A 19,406-nucleotide genomic window follows, 5' to 3' on the forward strand; every position below is an offset into this window, starting at 1 on the left:
ATTACCTGGTATAATAGGTGTAATTATTCCACCATAGCGTACACCAGTAGGAAACCAGAGTGCCATGGCTTCTCCTACTGCTCTACCTAGTGCGGCACCGATCTTGAATACAGGGATAAAGATTCCAGATGGTACCGGCACCGTTGAGCTTATGATAGAAAAGATGAACTGAAACCAGAATCAATTTCTTATCATATACCTCTGTTATTTTATCATAATTATATTTAAAAAATAATTAACTACACTGTTATTTCGAGTAATTACGTGAAAGAAAATGATCTTACGGTAACTAAAACGAAACTAAGGAGTCCGCTAAAAACGTCAGTGTACGGCGTAGACCAATGCTTGACGATATTCATCTCCTCGACGCCGAGATTCGCCTGCGTCCAAGTGAAATTAGTAAAGAGCCCGTGAACCTGATCGTGTGTGTTCTGATCACCAGCCATGAATTGGCCGAGTCCCAGCGGGAATGATACGGATGAGACCAGGAGGGATACAATGCCAGGATACAAAAAGCGGCTAAAAGTGAATTTTTTTTCTCAATAGCAGATCTTCCAGAAAGTGAATGAAAGAATTCACCATATGATTATTATTAAAAATAGAAATATGCGATTTTTCAAATACACATACTTTTTCTGTAGAAAGCTGTTCATGCTCTTGTTCTTCCGCATGAAGATGACATATTGCCTGTGCAGCCAGACGTAGAAGGCGCCCAGCAGTCCGCTGCCGACACCGATCAGAGCGAAAACGAAAAGCTCCTGCGGATCGAAAGGAAAGTCCATGGTGAAGCTGGTGGCGAACATGGCCGTGATGGTCTCCTCGCGCTGGAACCAAATCGCTAACAGACGAAACATCGTGGCGCCGCAGACCGCGGCGAAGAAGCCGCGCCAATAATTTCTCACTGCAAAGTACACCGTGGTAACTTCGATGCTGAAGAGTACACCACCGATCGGCGCCGCAAAACAGGAGGCGACTCCCACAGCGCAGGCTGCGGCCAGCATCTCGCAGTTCCTGCTTTCATTCTCGTAGATACCCTGGAAGCTCGTGACCAATTTTGAGAGGAGCGTCGCGACGATGCTGGCGATGTGCACAAACGGACCCTCCTTGCCGAGCGGCAGCCCCGATCCCAAGGTTGCCGTTAAGCCGATAACCTTTGGAATATCATGATCTTTATCGTTCCTGCTTTCATTTCGAGCGGATTCTGCGACGCGTTCTTTAAAAGAAAGTTATAATACACAACTTTGATTCAAGCGCCCGAAATTTATTTTAAAATTAAATTTCTCGAGTTTTTGATAGATGGATTGTAGAGATGAATGTTATGTAACAAACGTGCTTAACCAACCTTGGCGACCAAGGTACGAAAGGTCAAATATTCTTTCAACGCCACCCCGCGAAGAATGGTTTTCATTTCCGGGATCCCGGAGCCAATACTTTGCGGTGCGACGATGTGCACGAAACCAGCACTAAAGAGAATGAGGCACACGGGCATCGACACCCAGGCCAAGTACTTGAGAGCTGGATGCGTCGTAAGATCCTGATAGAGCCATATCCTGGCTGGTGAAACGAGATCATCGTCAGTGCACCGCGGGACAATCAATATCAAAGACATCTCCTAATATTTTTTATCTCATCATATTTTTGTAAAAATATTTTTCTATTCAAATTTATCTGCTAATTTTCAGATATTATAATTGCTTTTTGATTTTCTATGTAAAGTCATATGTTACTTTATAAGTAATTTTATAGAAAAAATAAACTAACGTTTCTAACATTTTATATATATATATATATATACATAATAAGTATATTTTATAATCACAATTTCTCCGTATATATTTCATGAGAAATATGTAAGATTTTTCCCTTAAAAGATAATGATTCGCCTAAACGCAAAGTGGACTGACCGTTATTGCACATGGAGATCCCACGATCCATGGCGTAGCTGATGAGTGCCATAATGATTCCGAGAAGGGCAAGAAAGACCCAATCCTCGCCAAGTCGTGCGCCGGTGTGTTTCCAGGCGAAGGCCAGCAGAGCTAATAATTTCCGACACACAGGACCCCGTCGGGACTTTCGCAGATCCTCGGCTCTCGTTTTGTCATACTTCCGTCTCGCTTTATCATGATATTTGAGTCTGCGCGCCTCTTCCTTCGCGTATTCACCCAGATCCTTCGTATAGCGACCATACATCTGGACAAGTACAGCCGATTTCGTGTTATTTCCTTTATTTATCCGACCGCTAATTAATCGATCACGCAAGACGATACGCTCACTCGTCCGAGTTGCTACTTTAAATCCATTTAATAAACGGTCCACATAATTTTACATGAAATACTGCTTATAACCACGACACCGGAAAATACAAATTTTCATTGCAAACCTCTAACGTTTCCTGCCTATTTTTGTTAATTCAAAAATGTGATTCGAATTTTATAATATAAGAAGCTAACACGGTTTTTCATTGTTATTTATTTATAAGAATGACGCGTATTTCTAACATTTAGGAAATTAAATTTTTTTCATAGAGAAAAGAACACAAGATAAAATTAAGTAAAAATACAATGTCTTCAGAAGACATACATGATCCGATATATTCGACACGCGTGCCATTTAAGAGAGATAGAGAACTCTTCCGAAATATAAAAAAAGAATAATTTCGTATCATTTGTAGATTCTTTAAACACCTCAAATATATAAACACTTTAAGTATAATTCGCGTTTTTTATATGTGTCTATTATTAGTCAATAATTTAACGATGTTTCAAATAGATTTATCTTTAAAGATAATTTTTTTATTGTTTATTCGAAAGTTTCATTCGACTCAAGATTTTTTTACTCCGGTAATTGTCAAAGAGAAAAATGATACCTAGTAATATGCAATTTAGATGGTTGATTTAAAACTAAAAAATGATTATTTCTCACATGGAGACTATTTATCAAAACGAGCGCGCTTTTATTTTATCCACAAAATTAGTTGTATCCGCAGACGTAGATCGATTAATATATTCGATATTTACGGATGATAATGAATTTCTCGGATAAAAATTTGTAAATGATTAATCATATGAAGAGAACGACACGCGATTGATCGCAGTTCGTGCTATTTTCTTTAAATGCAATCTTATTCATTTAGTTATAAATCTTAAATAAACTTGCGTAGAAAAACTAGTAGTAATCTAGCATGCCAGAAAACATGTCAAGCTTAATAATGGAGCGTCATGATTATCTGAGTGTTGATTCATTCACTCCACGAGTATCGACTGATAACGCGTTTTGTTATTAGTAGATTATAAGAAATAATTTGACAAAATTATTATTATATTATTATAATTATTTATAAAGTTAGGAGAAGACAGTGTGTCCTCCCTCTCTCTCTCTCTCTCAATGATGATAATGTCTTAATAAATAATTTATCTCTCTTCGCGAGAGAAAATAATTTCCTCTCTCTTAATGATGATAATGTTTTAATAAATAATTTACCTCCCTTCGCGAGATATGGAATAAATTTATATGCGATTGTGCACTTACGAGATAGCTGTCGTTACAGACGAAGTACGCCTTGTTCAAAACCACAGTCGGAGAAAACTGATTGTGAGTGAAAAATCCTGCAGATCGCGTCGAGGATTCGATATTCGAATTATTTGATTCGCGGGAAATCGGATTGTTTAAGTCATTTAAGGATCTCCTTGAATTATCAAACATTTCTTAAGTCATCACCGCATGCTCATATGTTCTTTGCTTTCATTCGGAAGTCCGAATGTAAAATTCTACTGTTGCTGTCTCGCGCAAACGCGAGATTGATACAAGTTCCAACCGACTGAAAGGTAGAAGTACTCGGTGGTTATCGTCTTATCTTTATCAAATTCTAAAGTAGATAGTTAAAACTAATTTTTAAAATTTAATATATTTATAAAATTTTCTCAGTATCATCAAGTTTATAAGTCATCATTCAAAAATCCCGAAAGTCGGGATTTCAACGATGAGGAATATATAGTATCCTTATTTCTTTGTTTTTTACTCATTTTTGTAGTCACTTTGAGACTAAATTAATTAAAAGGAATAATAAAGAAAAACGAGTAGATATGTAATAGTCAAAGAACGTGAAAAAATATTCTCTCTCCGCATAATCTACTTTCTCCACTTTAATAATTTTTTAATGTCAATAAATCTTTTAATCGTCTATTTCGCGCGAAGTTTGTTTATATTTATTTTTTTATAATATATAATATAAATATTTTTTTAATACGTCACATATATAAAAAAATTCTTTGTTTAATAATAATTTTAATATAAAAAATTCACCATTAGAGTTTTGCTTACATCGTTCAATGTTTAATCACTTAGAAAAGTTTTTTCACTTTTCAATAATTTTATTCGCCACCAATAAATTTTTAAATCCTTTGCCATTACACGAATTTTGTTTATATTTTTCAACACATATTTATTTACATTCGCAATTTTAGCGATACGTGATAAATTTACGGCAATGTATGTGCGAGTTCTTACGATTTTACGTGCATTTATATTTCGAGAAATTTTTCTTATTTCTGACAAACAATTCAAATGCATCTATGCGTGTGTACATACGAATGCAAACTGAACGGCGACGTCTCATAAATGTCTGCTTCAAATCTCAGCAGGAATATTTGTTGAAATTTGGCAACAGTCAAAATCCTTATTTTTAGAGTCGCCCAACCTGCGTCGACAGGGCGAAATCCTATTGTTTATTGCCGAATAAGCCACAATATTTTACCTAATATTGTGAAAATGTATGTCGCGCTCAGATTTTTAAGACTCTCCAATCGTCTACACATAGTTAGAAAATATTTATAAAATTATATCTTTTTCGAAACTAGACTTTTATCACATGCGTATATATATAACAATGACAGATTTATTTAGCCTACACACAGGGTCTCTTAAAAATATATCTGATACGAGATATATTGATGTCTTATTTATTTAGTTGCTACTACTTATGTATCGTTTTCACTTTTTTGATAACTTTAATACTATCAAATCATACTTACATTCATAAACTTGGCACGCGTCATCTTAGTTTATTTGTTTACTTGTTGCAAGTTTATGTTGTTCACAAATTGACTAATCAACAACCGATCGTGTATGTAATCGAATAAAGCTGACAAAAATATTACGGCGAGTGAAAGTATCGATAGATATATGCAAGTGATTGTTTTATCGCAACAATTTTACAAATTGTCTTCTTTTTCGCGAGAGAAATTAAGTGCGCGAGATGTTATTTTAAAAATTAGCTCGTAAAACAATATGGATAATGAAGCCTCGATTTTGGCTGCGGCGTCAATGATCTCGAGTCTGACTGATGTGTGATACCTTGATACGATTTTGGCACCGATATGAGACTTCTTGATATAAAAGCGTATGCATCGCGTTATCATGCTGCGACAATAGCTATATAATAAATCGTAAAGTTTCGAGCGTATTTCAGAATATCATCATTAATTTCATTTAATCATAGATGTATAAAAATCATTTTTTGTCCGACAATCGCATGCATTTTAATTCTCGCAGACATTAAATCATGCAGATAAAAAACATAATGTCGATGAGATATGCAATAAACACTCTTTTTAATCATGAAACGATTAATTCAAATGCGGAAATAAACACGTGAGAAATAACAGTTATGTATATTAGATAAGTTCGATTCACTAAATTGAATAAGACGTCACCTGAGTGGCGACTATGCATACAATCGTGACGTCAATGGCGACCACGTTCCACTGGGCAATCGGCCCCTAATCCAATTTTAGTAATTAGGCCTGACCGATTGGCGATACGTATGATGAATAGGCGCGAAAATAAATATCGTGCGGACGGTATTTCATTAAATTATCGGCATCAATTTAGCTCATAAATTACAATCATTTTATTCATTTTAATACACATTAGACGAAAGTATTAATTCAATAGGAAAAAAAGATATATCTCTCGGTGTACGCGTCCGGAAACTACATTCTCTTGATATGTGCAGTTTCCGGAGATGCACACATCTTCCTAATTATATATATATATATATATATATATATATATATATAAAACACATATATAAATGTCTATATATGAGTATCGCGGTAACATGGGGATCTTTTCATGCTGGTCACGCGTGTCCGATAACAAGTCCTTAAGAACTCATTCTCGCGTATGAAAACGTTGCTTAGAGAAACGTTGCTACAAAGATGGTGCGTACTTTATATTATCAAGCGAATTAATACGCGGGTATACACAATTATACATATTTTGAATGTATTTCCTGAAATTTGTCTTATTTTGCTTAAAAGAAATAAGCCGAAATTTTATACGTATTTATGTATATTACAAAAGTCGAAAGGAAATTTATAAATACTTGTCACGATAAAATATTATAAATTTTCAATAAAAAAATTTCATTAATATTTTATAAAACGATTAAACTGTTAAAATAATATCAATTAAATTTAATTCGTATATAACAATTGGTACTTTGATTTTTCTCGAGTTTACGTTTATTATACGTTCAATCAAAAGAAGAAAAATTTTACGTTACAAAGTTTAGAGAAAACGCATATCTCAAGAAGCACTAAAATTCACACGAATTGCAATGAGCGTGAAAATCGTTCGCAATCAGTTGGCAGCCGATCAACTAGTTAATTACGGTGACTAATGTCAATCGTTACCGTAAGTAGTTAAAGTGCACTAGTCGGGCTTTCGCAGTCGCAAAACTTTACAGTTGTAAAACGCATTGTTTTAGCGAAGTATAGCAGTCAGCTGAAGCATCGCAATTTTCAATTTGCAACGAGACAACGAAAAGACGCGTCTGTCGGTCGTAATAATACTTGACGGATTACAGCACGCTCTTAATATTGCCGTACTGTGGCGAATTGCCAATAAATCACCAACGTCCCATCTATTTTACACCTGCTCGAAGTAAATCGCGCAACGCGAAAAAGTACCGCGATTTACGCGAGGAATATTTATTAGAGACTGTCAACATAACGCACTTTGTTTAAATGATTTACGTATTTTACACAGAAAAATTCATACAGAACAAAAGTTGACCGGGAATTATACTTTTGCGATATGTACCTGTATATGTCTTTTGATTTCGCAGATATTTTTAGTCGATTGCGACGTGACATATCTTTTATAGATCTCTCATATTTTCATATCAATCGAAAAATTCGAGTTGAAATTTTTCTCTCCGTACGGTTTTGCGCGAATGTTACGATCCGCGCCGGCCGGCGTTTCTAAATTTGTTAAAAGATTTCGACACGCGGTCGTCGCAGCAAGGCCGATATGATCTCGTGTGACACGCGACGAGTCAAGGTCTATCGTATATGCACATTCTGTCAACTATCACGAATAAATCGTGTTTTTTCTGTAACTGCGATAGTTATATGACGAACATCGAACATTTTTCTATATCGACAAAAAAGATCACGACACGAAATATCGTTAAATAAGATTGAATCTCCAAATTGCACACGTCAATGCATAAAAATGCATATCTTGATAAGATATAAAATGAAAGAAAATATACGCGTTTCTTTTAATTACAATTGTCCTACAACGATCACATCTCACGAAACGTTTATTTAAAATGTTAGTCTCGCCTACTTGGCAATTGTTCAAAGGTCGCGTCGTTAGGTCCCATGTTACAGGATGCTTTATGGACCATGAAAAGTCTCGAACAAATCGTTGGTTAAAGTCATAACGTTTACATCAAAGCATAGTTTGATTACGAAATATTATAACTTCGAAATATATGATTATAAAATACATCATAAAAGCAAGCAATATTTCAGCATATGTCCTATCGACATAAATTTTGATGTGATCGTCGTATATATAATAATGACATATGTATGTGTACAGCATTTATAGAATATTTTACATAAGCTATATTATAATAAATATTTAAAGACTGTACATACATACCCATACATTGACTCTTGGCATGCAGCCTTTTGTCTAGGATTCGTCTAACAAAAACAGCTACAGTTTAATTATAAACCGTTTCTGTAATCCTTAACATTATTACAAGTTGCAATAACTCATAATTGTATAATATATAATTAAAAACATTGTCAAAATTTTGTTATAAATTTGGAAAATAGTAGCATAACTTTTATCACTGAGATAAAATACGTGACTTCATAACACTGTAAAGACGAACAATAAAGCATTGAGAGTGCTAATAATAGTAAGAAATATCCAAGTCGCATGCTCATACAAGCAGAATGCAGAATGCTTCGAGCAAAGGCAGTTTGTAATTGATTTTAAAGACAGATGGGCGAGAAATCAAATTTTGTCAAAAAGAATTTCTTACAATCGTGTTAATATAGTCGAAAGGATCGAACTCCTGCTGTTCCTCGTCCGCATTTGGCGGAGGACATGGGTAGAACGCTTGTGATTTTCTAAAAAATATTTCAGATTTTCGACGAATCTGTTTTTGTTTATATCATATATATCATATCATATGATTTAACTTTAGCTTTCTTTTTTTTTAAATAACTCTAATATGATATTAAAAAATTTCCTTATGGAATTACTTATTTCTTTCTAAATCTCATTAATTTTTTATTAATTTTTCTTCCATACTTTCGTTATAATATTGAACAATTTTCCATAAAAAGTAGAATAATATTTTTTTTTAAATACGTGCAGATGATATATTTAATTTATCTTTAAATTTACAGATATCTTTTCCTGAATTTTGAATTAAGAAGAAATGATCCGCGAATATACCTGTGGGGCCGATTTCGGCGATTTTCCTTCAATTTCGCCATTAGTCTCGTAAATTCTTCCCATTCTTTGTCCACTTCCTCCTCGCTACCTTCCGGATGGTGATGTAAAGTCTCCTCCAGAAGTTCTTTCTTCACCATTTGATTCGCCATTTTTGCGCTCTTCGCTTGATCGCGTCGATTTCACAAATTATGCGGTCGCGTCCGTGCAGTCAGTCGATATTTCCTCGCAATGTATACGCTTTATGATCTTCCACTTCTTCGCATATTAAATACGTCCCGTATTTTCCGAGAAAAGAAAAAAAATGATTGACAGCGATTGTCTTGCTTCGTCATGTTTAATCTCATTTTTTGATGCGACCATTCGATCTCCTCATGACGTAATAAACTCCGTTGTGTTTCTTTTTCTTCATGAAATCGCAGCACAAATTCAGTTAAAAGCATCTGCTCATCTTTCCCTAATCCTTCCAGATTAGGGAGACAAAGGAACTATGTGTTGAAGAACACGCCAAATATCGTCGGATATGTGGAAACCGTGAAAAATTAAGAACAAAGGAATGTTAAAAATTCGAGAACTAACGAGAGAAAACTCGCGCACGAAGCAAGTGAGTCACACTGACAACGAGACAAGAGAGCTAACCATGCAATTCTCAGATAGAAGGCCCTATAGCCTGGTCCAATTTATGGACTCATTAGGTCTCACTGACAGCCTCGACGTCGCACATGCACACGCGCGATTTCCCCCCTTTCCCCCCATCCAGCCAAATTACCCATTGTCAACGGACATCTCGCGTACGTCGCAATGAAAGAATTCGCCACCTCTTATCAAACTCGACATTTTAATTGAATTCAAATATATTAATTATTATTTCATTCACAAGAGAATGTGTTTGCATTTTATTTTATATTCGCTTCTATTGCACATTTAATACGTTTTCAAAATTATTTAAAAAATTTTGTTTTTAATATTAAGGAATGTTACCGATTAATTATCAGTGTTTTATAATTAATTATAATTAGTTATAATCAGTTATTATTATTAATTAAATATATAATTCGCGCGAATTATATATTTAATTAGAAGAATGGAAAAGTTAGGCTTAACCTTTAGCAAATAATAAAAATTTGAGATGAAAAAAATTATTGTCACGCACATACATTGCTGCAAAAAGCGCATAGTGTGACCTGATTAATTTTATCAAAGTATCACCGCAGTGAGAGAAAATCTTATTGACGGCATTTCTAGTAGCGACTGTACGAAAGCCGTGCACGGCAATTGGCTACTTCCCTCGGCAAGGGTTCGTAGGAAGCTGCCTTCAAAGTCATGAGTTATCATTGACCAAAATTACCACGTAATTTGATGGATGGTCGTCTTAACCAGTCCCGGCCGTCAACTCCGATCGATGACGTTTCCGATCCCGAGGTATTACTTTTAAACAATAAATTTTTAATTCCTGACGCGTTTATATTAGACGTTACATATATGTATTTACACATTTTGTCAGTTTTCACGTTCACATTTTATAGCACCTTAATAAAAAATCACTAAAAAAAATTAATACAACTTACAGTCAATTTTTGAAAAGCAAACGTAAAAAATTAATTGTTTCATAATTAATAGTAAATTGATCTTCTACTGTATCTAAAATAACGTACTCGCGATATTAAATACGAGATCTTGTTACGTACCTCCTTGCACGGTGGCTAAGTGTCGAGTAATTTTCGAAGACCGCATGCGGATAATTAAACAGGAGTAGATTCAGCGGCATGCATGTAAGCAGAAAGGTCTCTAATTGTTGACCGACCATACCGTGCAAATCGTTTGTTTGATCTGTTTCCACATCGAACATTGCGATGCAAAGAGATAACCGCCGTGCGTATCTATTATGCTGCGCTCAAAAGCTCCGCCGAGCGCGTAAATTTGTGCCAGCAAATTAAACGCTGCGCGATGATTTAACTTCCGATACGGCTCTTTCGTCATGGCTTAATAACACTCACAAAATATTATATCGCACTTATTGAACGTTCAAACACAGATATGGGTGCTGAAAATGCGAAGGAATTATTGTGCACGAAATCGTGAAATAGGAAAAAAGAGAAACGGTGTTATTCGATGATTAATTAATATTATTAAATATTACCTGCCCTCTTTAAAAGAACTATTATCCATTTAAAAGTTTTTGTTCGAGGAGCGACAAGTATCCCGAAAGTGAGAACCACAAAGACTCGGCGAAGTACAAAATAGACTCATATAATATATATATATATGCACATTTTTAGCGACAAACGGTTTATCTAGCAATTAGGCGCTTTTGTACGTCATTAAGTTAGAAGACGTCACAAGACGCCAGTTTAGTTAATCTTCTCTGATTACGCAAAAATTCCTATTCTGTCTCGTTTTGCACACAGCCGGCATGATCCGGTCACGTTAATACACTTGTTTGTACATGATTCGTAAAAATTTCGCGAAACTGCACTAACTGCAACAGAGCCGGACATCGTTGTGAGACGATTTGCGAAGAAGATCGAGCGAAAAAGCCCGATTGCTATCAATGCATATAACAATGAATATCGAGCGACGAAGCACGGCAATCGCCACAATTAATCGCGATAAAGATCCGTCAAAAGTTGACTCATTGTCAGTGTGAACCTGCAACTGAGATCAATTCCTTCCGAGAACGAGTTGACCTCTCCATAATCTCCGAATGAACAACGTACGTTTTGTATTCTCGCAGACGAGTATCAGTGCATAATAAACGATACATTTTCTTACGTCATTATTTTTTGAAATTCTCGTAATAAATGTATTTTTTTTTTATTTTGCGTAAATTTCTCACAATCTTTTCTATGTATGTAGTATATAATTGTGCATAGTATATTTAATAACATTTTTATATAGTTGCAGCTGCAAAATATATGCAGACCCCGAGTGCACCAAATACTATAATTCATAAATAAAATATTTCAGCGGATTTCAATAATATTTCCATAAATATATATTTTCAATCTCACATCTTCAATCTAGATTTGTTAAAAAATACATTTTTAGTAAAAAAATAAAAAAATAAAAAATGAAAGATATTTAGAAGCAGATAGAAACTGTACCATGTGTAAGCTTTCTTAAATATAAATTGTAATATATATATATATATGCATGTACGTTACATCGTCATGAGAAAACAAGTCCCAGAAGGCCACGGATGTCCCATGGGTTCCATGACCCCCTGGGTGTTAGATCGTAGTGAATTAGTTAATGCGAGTCACATGGAGCGCGGCAATGAATTATCGTGCTCACAATGCGTCAACACTGCAGACGATTGCATTTTGGACAGGATCGTTCGTCCAATCATGGATCTCTTCCTTCCTGTTTAGCCACCATGAAAAATTAAAGTCTTCAGCACTGATTCCTACGACCCTTATTATATTCTATCTTTGACAGAGTGTCTTATATATGTGTATTTTTTACATGTGATTTATATAAATAATTGTATTCTCAAAAATACTCGATTATTCGAAAAATTTAATTTGACAAATATAATATAGATAAAATTATCTCTCTCTTCAATAATTGATTTAAATCAGATTAATAATGTTGAAGAATATAGATTGACATTTTTTACTCTTATACATTCATTTTATATAATTTTATATACACATGGAAAATTTATATTATTGCAATCTTAGTTTTTGCAAAACAAGATTTATAAAATTATGCCTGGAAAAATTAAGTGTAAAATGTGTGATATTATAGCTCGATTATCAAGCGTTCAGGCGGAGATTTGACTAAAGAGATAAGTCTAATTAACGTCGGCTGTGATGCTTTTATGAGTCATACATCATTCTCTATTAGTAGACAATTTAATACGTTCATCGTCTGAGGGTTCAACCACAGGATAAGTTATGCAAATTTGGAATCAATCTCGCACTGCAATATATTTGATCTTTGACTCCTTCGTTAATTGCGATAACGATTTCATGCAACAACATATTTTTCATTTAAATTTTTATTGCTCTCAGCCCTTCGATCATGTGACGAGTCACGTTATCGCGTATGAAAGTGTAATGGAAACATCATGTCATTTCTGCCTACTCGATAATGTGGCGACAAACAAAGCGTGTGTATGCCGATAACTTTTGAACTCCCTATATATCTGTTGACTTCATCGGACAGAAAAGTATGCAAAGTCAAATTGGTAGTAATAGTTAGGTTCGCAAGCAACGAAACTACGTTTAAATAAAAAAATATATGCAAATCATTATGTATGTACTTATTTTGAAAATTAATGCAAACATTTTTTTGAGAAAAAATTTCTTCGCATAATATAATCAATAATAATATGTTAAATAAATTGGCCTGTAAAATTAGTAAAAAGCAGCAGAATCACACGTGACGACAATCGATTAGCGCGTAAGTTATACTTCCAAGACTGATCCTCTGTAAAATTGTCTTTCTAAGAAAACGATTCTTTTCTTCACAGTCGCTTACGTAGATTCTTCTTTTGGAAAAAAAGTCAATGGTGATAATTGTAACCGACCTTCGTCACGAGGAGCTCTAATTGTATCGCACGTACATACACCATAGTTGACAACACTATTATAAGGGAGTTGTTACATTTATTTAATACTAGTTAAAATACCTATATGTAATTATAATGCAACTGTTGCGATGCATTTAATATTAACGAAGAGATTTTTACATATTTAACAAATAATATGTTATTACTTGTGAATTTTATGAAACATTATTTCTTGAAGAAAGTAGAATTATAATCAAAAAATTGATTCATTTAATACATTGTAAAAAAACTGCAAAGGATAACCTAATAAATTTCTAAATTTATCGGCACAATGACTAAGAGACTGTAATAATTACTATTCATATGTTCTGCACTTTCACACAAGATAATAATCTGTTCAATCATTTGACAGATAAAATATAAATAATTATAACCGAGTTTATCAATGAACTCTTAAAGAAAAATCTCCTTTTATAGCGCCAAATGTTTCATATTAGATAAGATCTTATCAAAATTTTTGCGTTAGAAAATTATTATAAAATAAACTTCTATACAAGGTGAGCCTCGCACAATATGTATGCTCGTTCCATATATATATATTAACGTGTTTTCGACTCTCAGAAATTAATTAGAAACATCAGTATTTTTAATCTATTGCATTTGTTCTTGACAAAGATTGATAACGCAAACTCGAGTCAGACGCAGCGTCTGCGCGACTGTTTTATTGGATAACTCTATATTATTATCTCTGTAAGAATGAGCAAAATACGAGAAAATTTGATTTACCTACAAATTCTTAATAAGTTTTTAAATTAATTAGACACATTTATATATGTAAAGTAAATACCGGTTACATATATATTAATAAAAAAAATACAGCGTAATAATTATATATTATCCTGTTTAATGTATTATTATAAAATATTGTGTATATATACACATATATATATATATATACACACATATATATATATATATATATATATATATATATTTATATATATATATAAATGTATATACACATATATAACACATACATAATACATGTATCAAAATATATATTTAGGTATATAAAGCTACAATTTACAAAGTTATTTTATTAAAACTGTTTATATTTTATATTAGTTTATATTTTAGGTATATATTATTTTTTTAATATGTGTGCTTGGAAAATGTAATTTTTTAAAAATATTGTACACGATTGTAAAAACTTATCAATTTGTAACACTTATAAAATAATGATCTTTAATGTTTTGCGACTCTTATTTACTTCCAATAATCTACCGAGTCTTATATTATCGGTGACACCCACTCGCAAAGACGTAACAACTGTAATCGAGAACAAGCGAGCAAGTCCAAGGTCGTCATCATCATCGACCGGCGATCAAACCGCAACGTTGATTATGTCATCATAGTGAACATTGTATCCTCCATCAAATGATCAAATTGCACACGCAAACTGATTTGCCTTGCAATAAACATTATTTGTACAATTCAATGATTGAAATAAACGTCGTCTTTACATAAATCTTGCATCAATGATTTTTCTTACGCTTTTAGATTTAAAGAAGCCATTATTCTATAAATAGAAATATTTCTAACGAACACAATATCAGAAATCAAATATTACGTAGTGTATTACATATATAATAAATCAGTATAAATATATATATATATATATACATCGTAATAAAAATTTTTTTGTATTAACGATTAATGATTATTTATATACAATTGGCATTTATTAACTTCTAATTATCTTTCATATTTTATGTTAGAAAAATCGAACAAACTGCGAGACATAAAAAATAAAATGAAATAGATTAAATCATCAATCTTTTTATTGATAAGCAGAAAGTCAAACGGATTTAGAAAGGAGTTTCATCGGCCGCACACCCATATGCTTAGCGAATTTTTCCGAAGCTTTCAGCTGATTCGGATGATACGTGATCCCACCCTCTTTATCGACCTTTTGCATATGTTGCCTCTCGGGATCGCCGGCGATCAAAACGGGTTCCTCGCCGATAATAGGCAAGTCTCTCAGCTGCTTAAGCAAGGTCGACAATCTCTCCTTTGATCCGCTCGCAAACGCCTCCGGATTAATAGCTATAAAACAATGTCCGAGATCAGCGATCCTATCGCCGGTCTTCCAAGTGCGAATGTTTGGTCCGAATTGACTTCCGCTAAGAATACCACAGAGTATTTCGATCATCAGGGCTAGACCGTAACCCTTGTATCCGGAATTGCGTTCTGAGCCACCGAGAGGCATCAGCAGGGAAGCTTTGAAAGCCTCCTCGGCGTCATGGGTCACTTTTCCGTCAGATCCCAGCGCCCAGCCTTCGGGTATGTCTTCGCCTTTGCGAATGGCTAGCTCGATCTTACCCAGGGCGACAGCAGTGGTCGCCATGTCGAGAAGAAATTCGTCGCCGTCGTTCGCAGCCATACCCAAGGACAATGGATTCGTTCCTAGACCGGCCTTCATGCTGCGTGTCGGTGCCATCAGAGGACTCGTGTTGGTGCAATTAAAACCGATCAGATCTTGTTCCATCGCCATCATGGTGTAGTAGCCGCAGATGCCGAAGTGATTGGAACCACGTGCCGTTACCATACCGATGCCGAACTTCTTAGCCTTTTCTATAGCGAGGTCCATGCAATATTTGCCGACCACTTGACCCAGCGCGTTTTTTCCGTCTACGAGAGCTATTGCCTGAAAGTTGCGATGCGTAGAAATTTTCCAGATATAAAGTCTGTAGGTCCTAGATTCTGGTGGAACTTGACATCGCAATTTAATTTCTTTCTCCTATCCTTATCCTTTAAAACAAAATTTCTTCGTTGGAAATAAAATTCTCATGTAAGCTTATCTCCCTTCGAAAGAAACGAAATACAATTATTGAGTTAAACACTACCGAATAACACGCATACGAATAAAGTAATTATCGTACACGCAAGCGCATGTATTTTCGACAACCGCTGTAATTTTCGCGAATGTAATTAAAGTCGCGCTAATTAGCGTTGGAAGTTTTATTGCTGATCGTCAAATTATCAGCGTATCTATTCGACAAATTGTCACGCACATATTTCCAAGAAAAAAAAATATCAGTAATTTTCGCAACAATAAATATTATTTTTAAAAATAATTACAGCAATGCACTAAAATAAAATTAGAATTCATATTTTTTGTTGTCGAATTTATTCTTCGAATTTATTGTCGAATTGTAAGTCCGTTAATATAACGTTTCAACTAACATAATGAATGCTATTGAATTATTGCATAGAAAATACGAAAATAAAGTACATATTGATATTGTATGCAATTGCAACCGCTTAATATTTATAACCGATCGAAAATGCGATAAGAAAAACATATGTAAGGTTTACCAGTCAGCAACAAATACGGAGAAAGCAAATCCTATTAATCAGAGAGACGTTATCTTATCAGGTCATCGGTTGTTAAAATACGAAGGCCAGCCATATAACGAGCCATAATTATTGTGGTATATAAACACAATATTTTTATGGTACCACGTATATAAATTTTTCTTAATTATGCTCTAGTGCTCGAAAAAAATTTACGTAAATTCATTCGCTCCGCAATTGAACAATATCTTTATACACATGACGAGTAGAAGTACAAAGTATGATCCGACTAATTAAATAATTCCGAAATGTCTCGTGACGAAACAAACATGTGCAAGAACTTAAGAATTTAAATTTAAAAGAGTCAAACATTTTTTTTCACGATACTCAAGTTCCACCATCATTAACTCGAGAGATCCATTCGAACCTGGAAATCGGTGACAATCTGCGGCCGGGCGGCAGGATCGGTGATCCTATTCTCGATGTCCTTCACGTACATTTGCATCCGATTCATCCCGTGACTAAAGTGGCCTCTATAGTCTGCTATCATCAAATGATGACTGACGGTGTACGCGTCTTCTGGCGTGGTACCGGCCTTGCACATGCAATCCTGGATAAATCTAATGACTTCGTCCTTAGGAACGACCTTCTCGTCATGATCCTGGTATCCAGTGGACATGATTCTGTTAACGGCGGTGATGCACGCGTGCGACGACACGTTCGTCGTTAAAAATTTGTAAAAGCAACTAAGCGTCGTTTTATGAACGAAGATCGACATATTATCTTCTAATTACTAATTTTTGTCGCTCGATGATCACGATCCGCCAATCAACTTGTCTTGCTTTATCGCTTGGTACTTTATTATCAGACACAACTAACTGTACTACATGGAACGAAACGTTTTTAATATTTATTGGCGTTGTCGTCTAGTTGTTTTAGATTGCTTATCATCCACGATGCGACTCGAGGTCAGATTGGTGATTAGCGCGTTTCGAAACACGTTTTGAAATTTCTCTTCGAGATATAAAATCTCACGTTACATTTGTCTTCCAAATTTCAAAGCAGGAGTGAAGAGGAAAACGAGCTTTACTTTTTCCACGTTGCGTTTATACAGTGAGAGAAATATCTCTTCCTTTTCCCACATCAGTACGGTTCAGTATAAGTTCCTCTATCTCTTTTGAACTAAGCGCCTACTTGTATCAGCAAAATCACGTGGTTGGCGCTGTAGTTGGCGCAGATATCATGTATCAGTGATTACAGACTCAAGTGTCGAGCGAATCGATGATGATCTGATCTTCAGCTATGCTAATTCACCTTCAAGCACAAATTTAATTTTGTATTTCAAATATTTCCAACGTTTTCTCTCATAGAAACTTGTGATGTATACTTGATTTTATAGATGAGAGATTTGTAAGAATACCTCACGTGTTGCGTTCATCACATACTCGACCGAACTGACATCGCGAAATATTGAAGAAACTATAATGCAATTTTCTGGCGGGAGCTATGAACACTGTTACCATTGTCAAAATCAAAGTTATCGACAGTGTCTTTAAGAAAATTAATTAAGAGAATGTAATTAATTAAGTACAAATTTAATTAATTAAAAAAAATGTCCTCAATACAATTATGATTTTTATGTTGTTCCTGTAGAAACTTTTTTACCTTTATTTTTTACGTATTTCAAAGAATTTAAAATGGATAATCTTGAGATTGATAAAAATCAAGGAAGCATTTATTATTAATTGTTAATGATTAAATGACTATAATGTATTATTACGTTGCACGAATTGTCTATAAATATTTCACAACGCGGTGCTTGTAATACGTAAGAAGAAAGAGCGACATATTTCATGCTGCTTCTTTTGTTAATACAAAATTGTGATAACAATAATTAATTATCGTTACTGTATAATAATGATTAGAATTACGTGTTAAATTTATATGACAAATACATATGTTATATTTTGACATTTGAACGTTGTGAACTTACAGCTAAAACATTGCGATCGAATTTTCGATATTTGTTGCGCACAATTGTATATACATATATTCCTGACTTTAAATAGAAAAAAATTAAATTGCAACGGATGTAAATCAATTAAAAATCACTGTGAATAAAATATAAATTACACATTCAGAGAATAAGAGAAAAAAGTAGCGCAGCACGTTTGGTTACGTAAAGGGACATACGTATTATTCGTGAGATGCACATGAAATTGATACGATCCACCTACGATCGTGCATATAATCTGATTATGCATAGATCGTCGATTTATACAATCGCAATGATATCTGACATAAAAAAGAAATAAGTTCAATAGCAAGTCACGCGAAGCGACAATCGATTCATATTGTCAATTTTATTTTTCAATTATTCATTTGCAAACGCACAAATTTCCGCATGCATGCATACATACGCATACCTACACATACATACTTCTTAAAATGAGGAAAAACCTTGAGACACTGCGTATTGCATGTCATATTAAATAATGTCGGCGGTAATCCTTATATTCTTCGTATCAAATGGTCGACTGAAATTCTTTTAGATCGATCGTTTGTGTCGTTGAATGCCTTTCGATCTTGCAAATGAAAAATAACTGAGATATTTTCGTTTCCCAGTCCCTTTCCTTGGAATAAAAACAAAGTATATATAAGGCAAATGAAACGACTACTGAGTATGTAAAGAAAGAAAACAGAGAGTGGAGCTATGAAAGATAAGTTTATTTATATATCCGACCGACGTGATATTTTGGAAAAAAGAAAA

The 19,406-nt window shown here is 34.3% G+C and overlaps 2 protein-coding genes across 13 annotated transcripts in view; both read right to left on the bottom strand.

Moving 5' to 3' along the window:
- The window catches only part of Clc-a (chloride channel protein 2), a 49,649-nt gene that overhangs the window by 24,317 nt on the left and 5,926 nt on the right, over positions 1-19,406 (bottom strand). For 2 of the 12 annotated variants that reach the window (XM_072891740.1, XM_072891738.1), the window contains exons 1-7: positions 8,767-9,553; positions 8,348-8,435; positions 1,905-2,190; positions 1,343-1,554; positions 631-1,151; positions 285-519; positions 6-168 (exon numbers count right to left, since the gene is read on the bottom strand). In XM_072891740.1, the coding sequence (XP_072747841.1) occupies positions 6-168; positions 285-519; positions 631-1,151; positions 1,343-1,554; positions 1,905-2,190; positions 8,348-8,435; positions 8,767-8,915 (1,654 nt within the window). In that variant the 5' untranslated portion in view covers positions 8,916-9,553. Of the gene's footprint in view, positions 1-5; positions 169-284; positions 520-630; positions 1,152-1,342; positions 1,555-1,904; positions 2,191-3,528; positions 4,246-4,302; positions 6,027-7,956; positions 8,001-8,347; positions 8,436-8,766; positions 9,554-10,451; positions 10,808-10,903; positions 11,836-19,406 lie in introns of those variants that run through there. The other 10 variants (XM_072891739.1, XM_072891747.1, XM_072891746.1 and 7 more) reach the window with 10 other exon arrangements.
- LOC140665545 (uncharacterized oxidoreductase YjmC) lies at positions 15,099-18,059 on the bottom strand. Its single transcript, XM_072891786.1, has 2 exons — positions 17,064-18,059; positions 15,099-15,986 (listed from the first exon to the last, which is right to left on the bottom strand). The coding sequence occupies exons 1-2, from the start codon at positions 17,412-17,414 to the stop codon at positions 15,138-15,140; spliced, it is 1,200 nt and encodes a 399-aa protein (XP_072747887.1). The 5' UTR covers positions 17,415-18,059; the 3' UTR covers positions 15,099-15,137.

Source organism: Anoplolepis gracilipes, chromosome 5 (genome assembly GCF_047496725.1).
Source record: "Anoplolepis gracilipes chromosome 5, ASM4749672v1, whole genome shotgun sequence".
NCBI lineage: Eukaryota > Metazoa > Arthropoda > Insecta > Hymenoptera > Formicidae > Anoplolepis > Anoplolepis gracilipes.

What these genes read in the sequence shown, in the direction of transcription:
- LOC140665545 (XM_072891786.1), bottom strand. Translation starts at nt 17,414, where the DNA reads ATGTCGATCTTCGTTCATAAAACGACGCTTAGTTGCTTTTACAAATTT. An exon ending in AGATTGTCACCGATTTCCAG is followed by an intron (nt 15,987 to 17,063) that starts GTTCGAATGGAT and finishes CGCAACTTTCAG; the next exon opens with GCAATAGCTCTCGTAGACGG.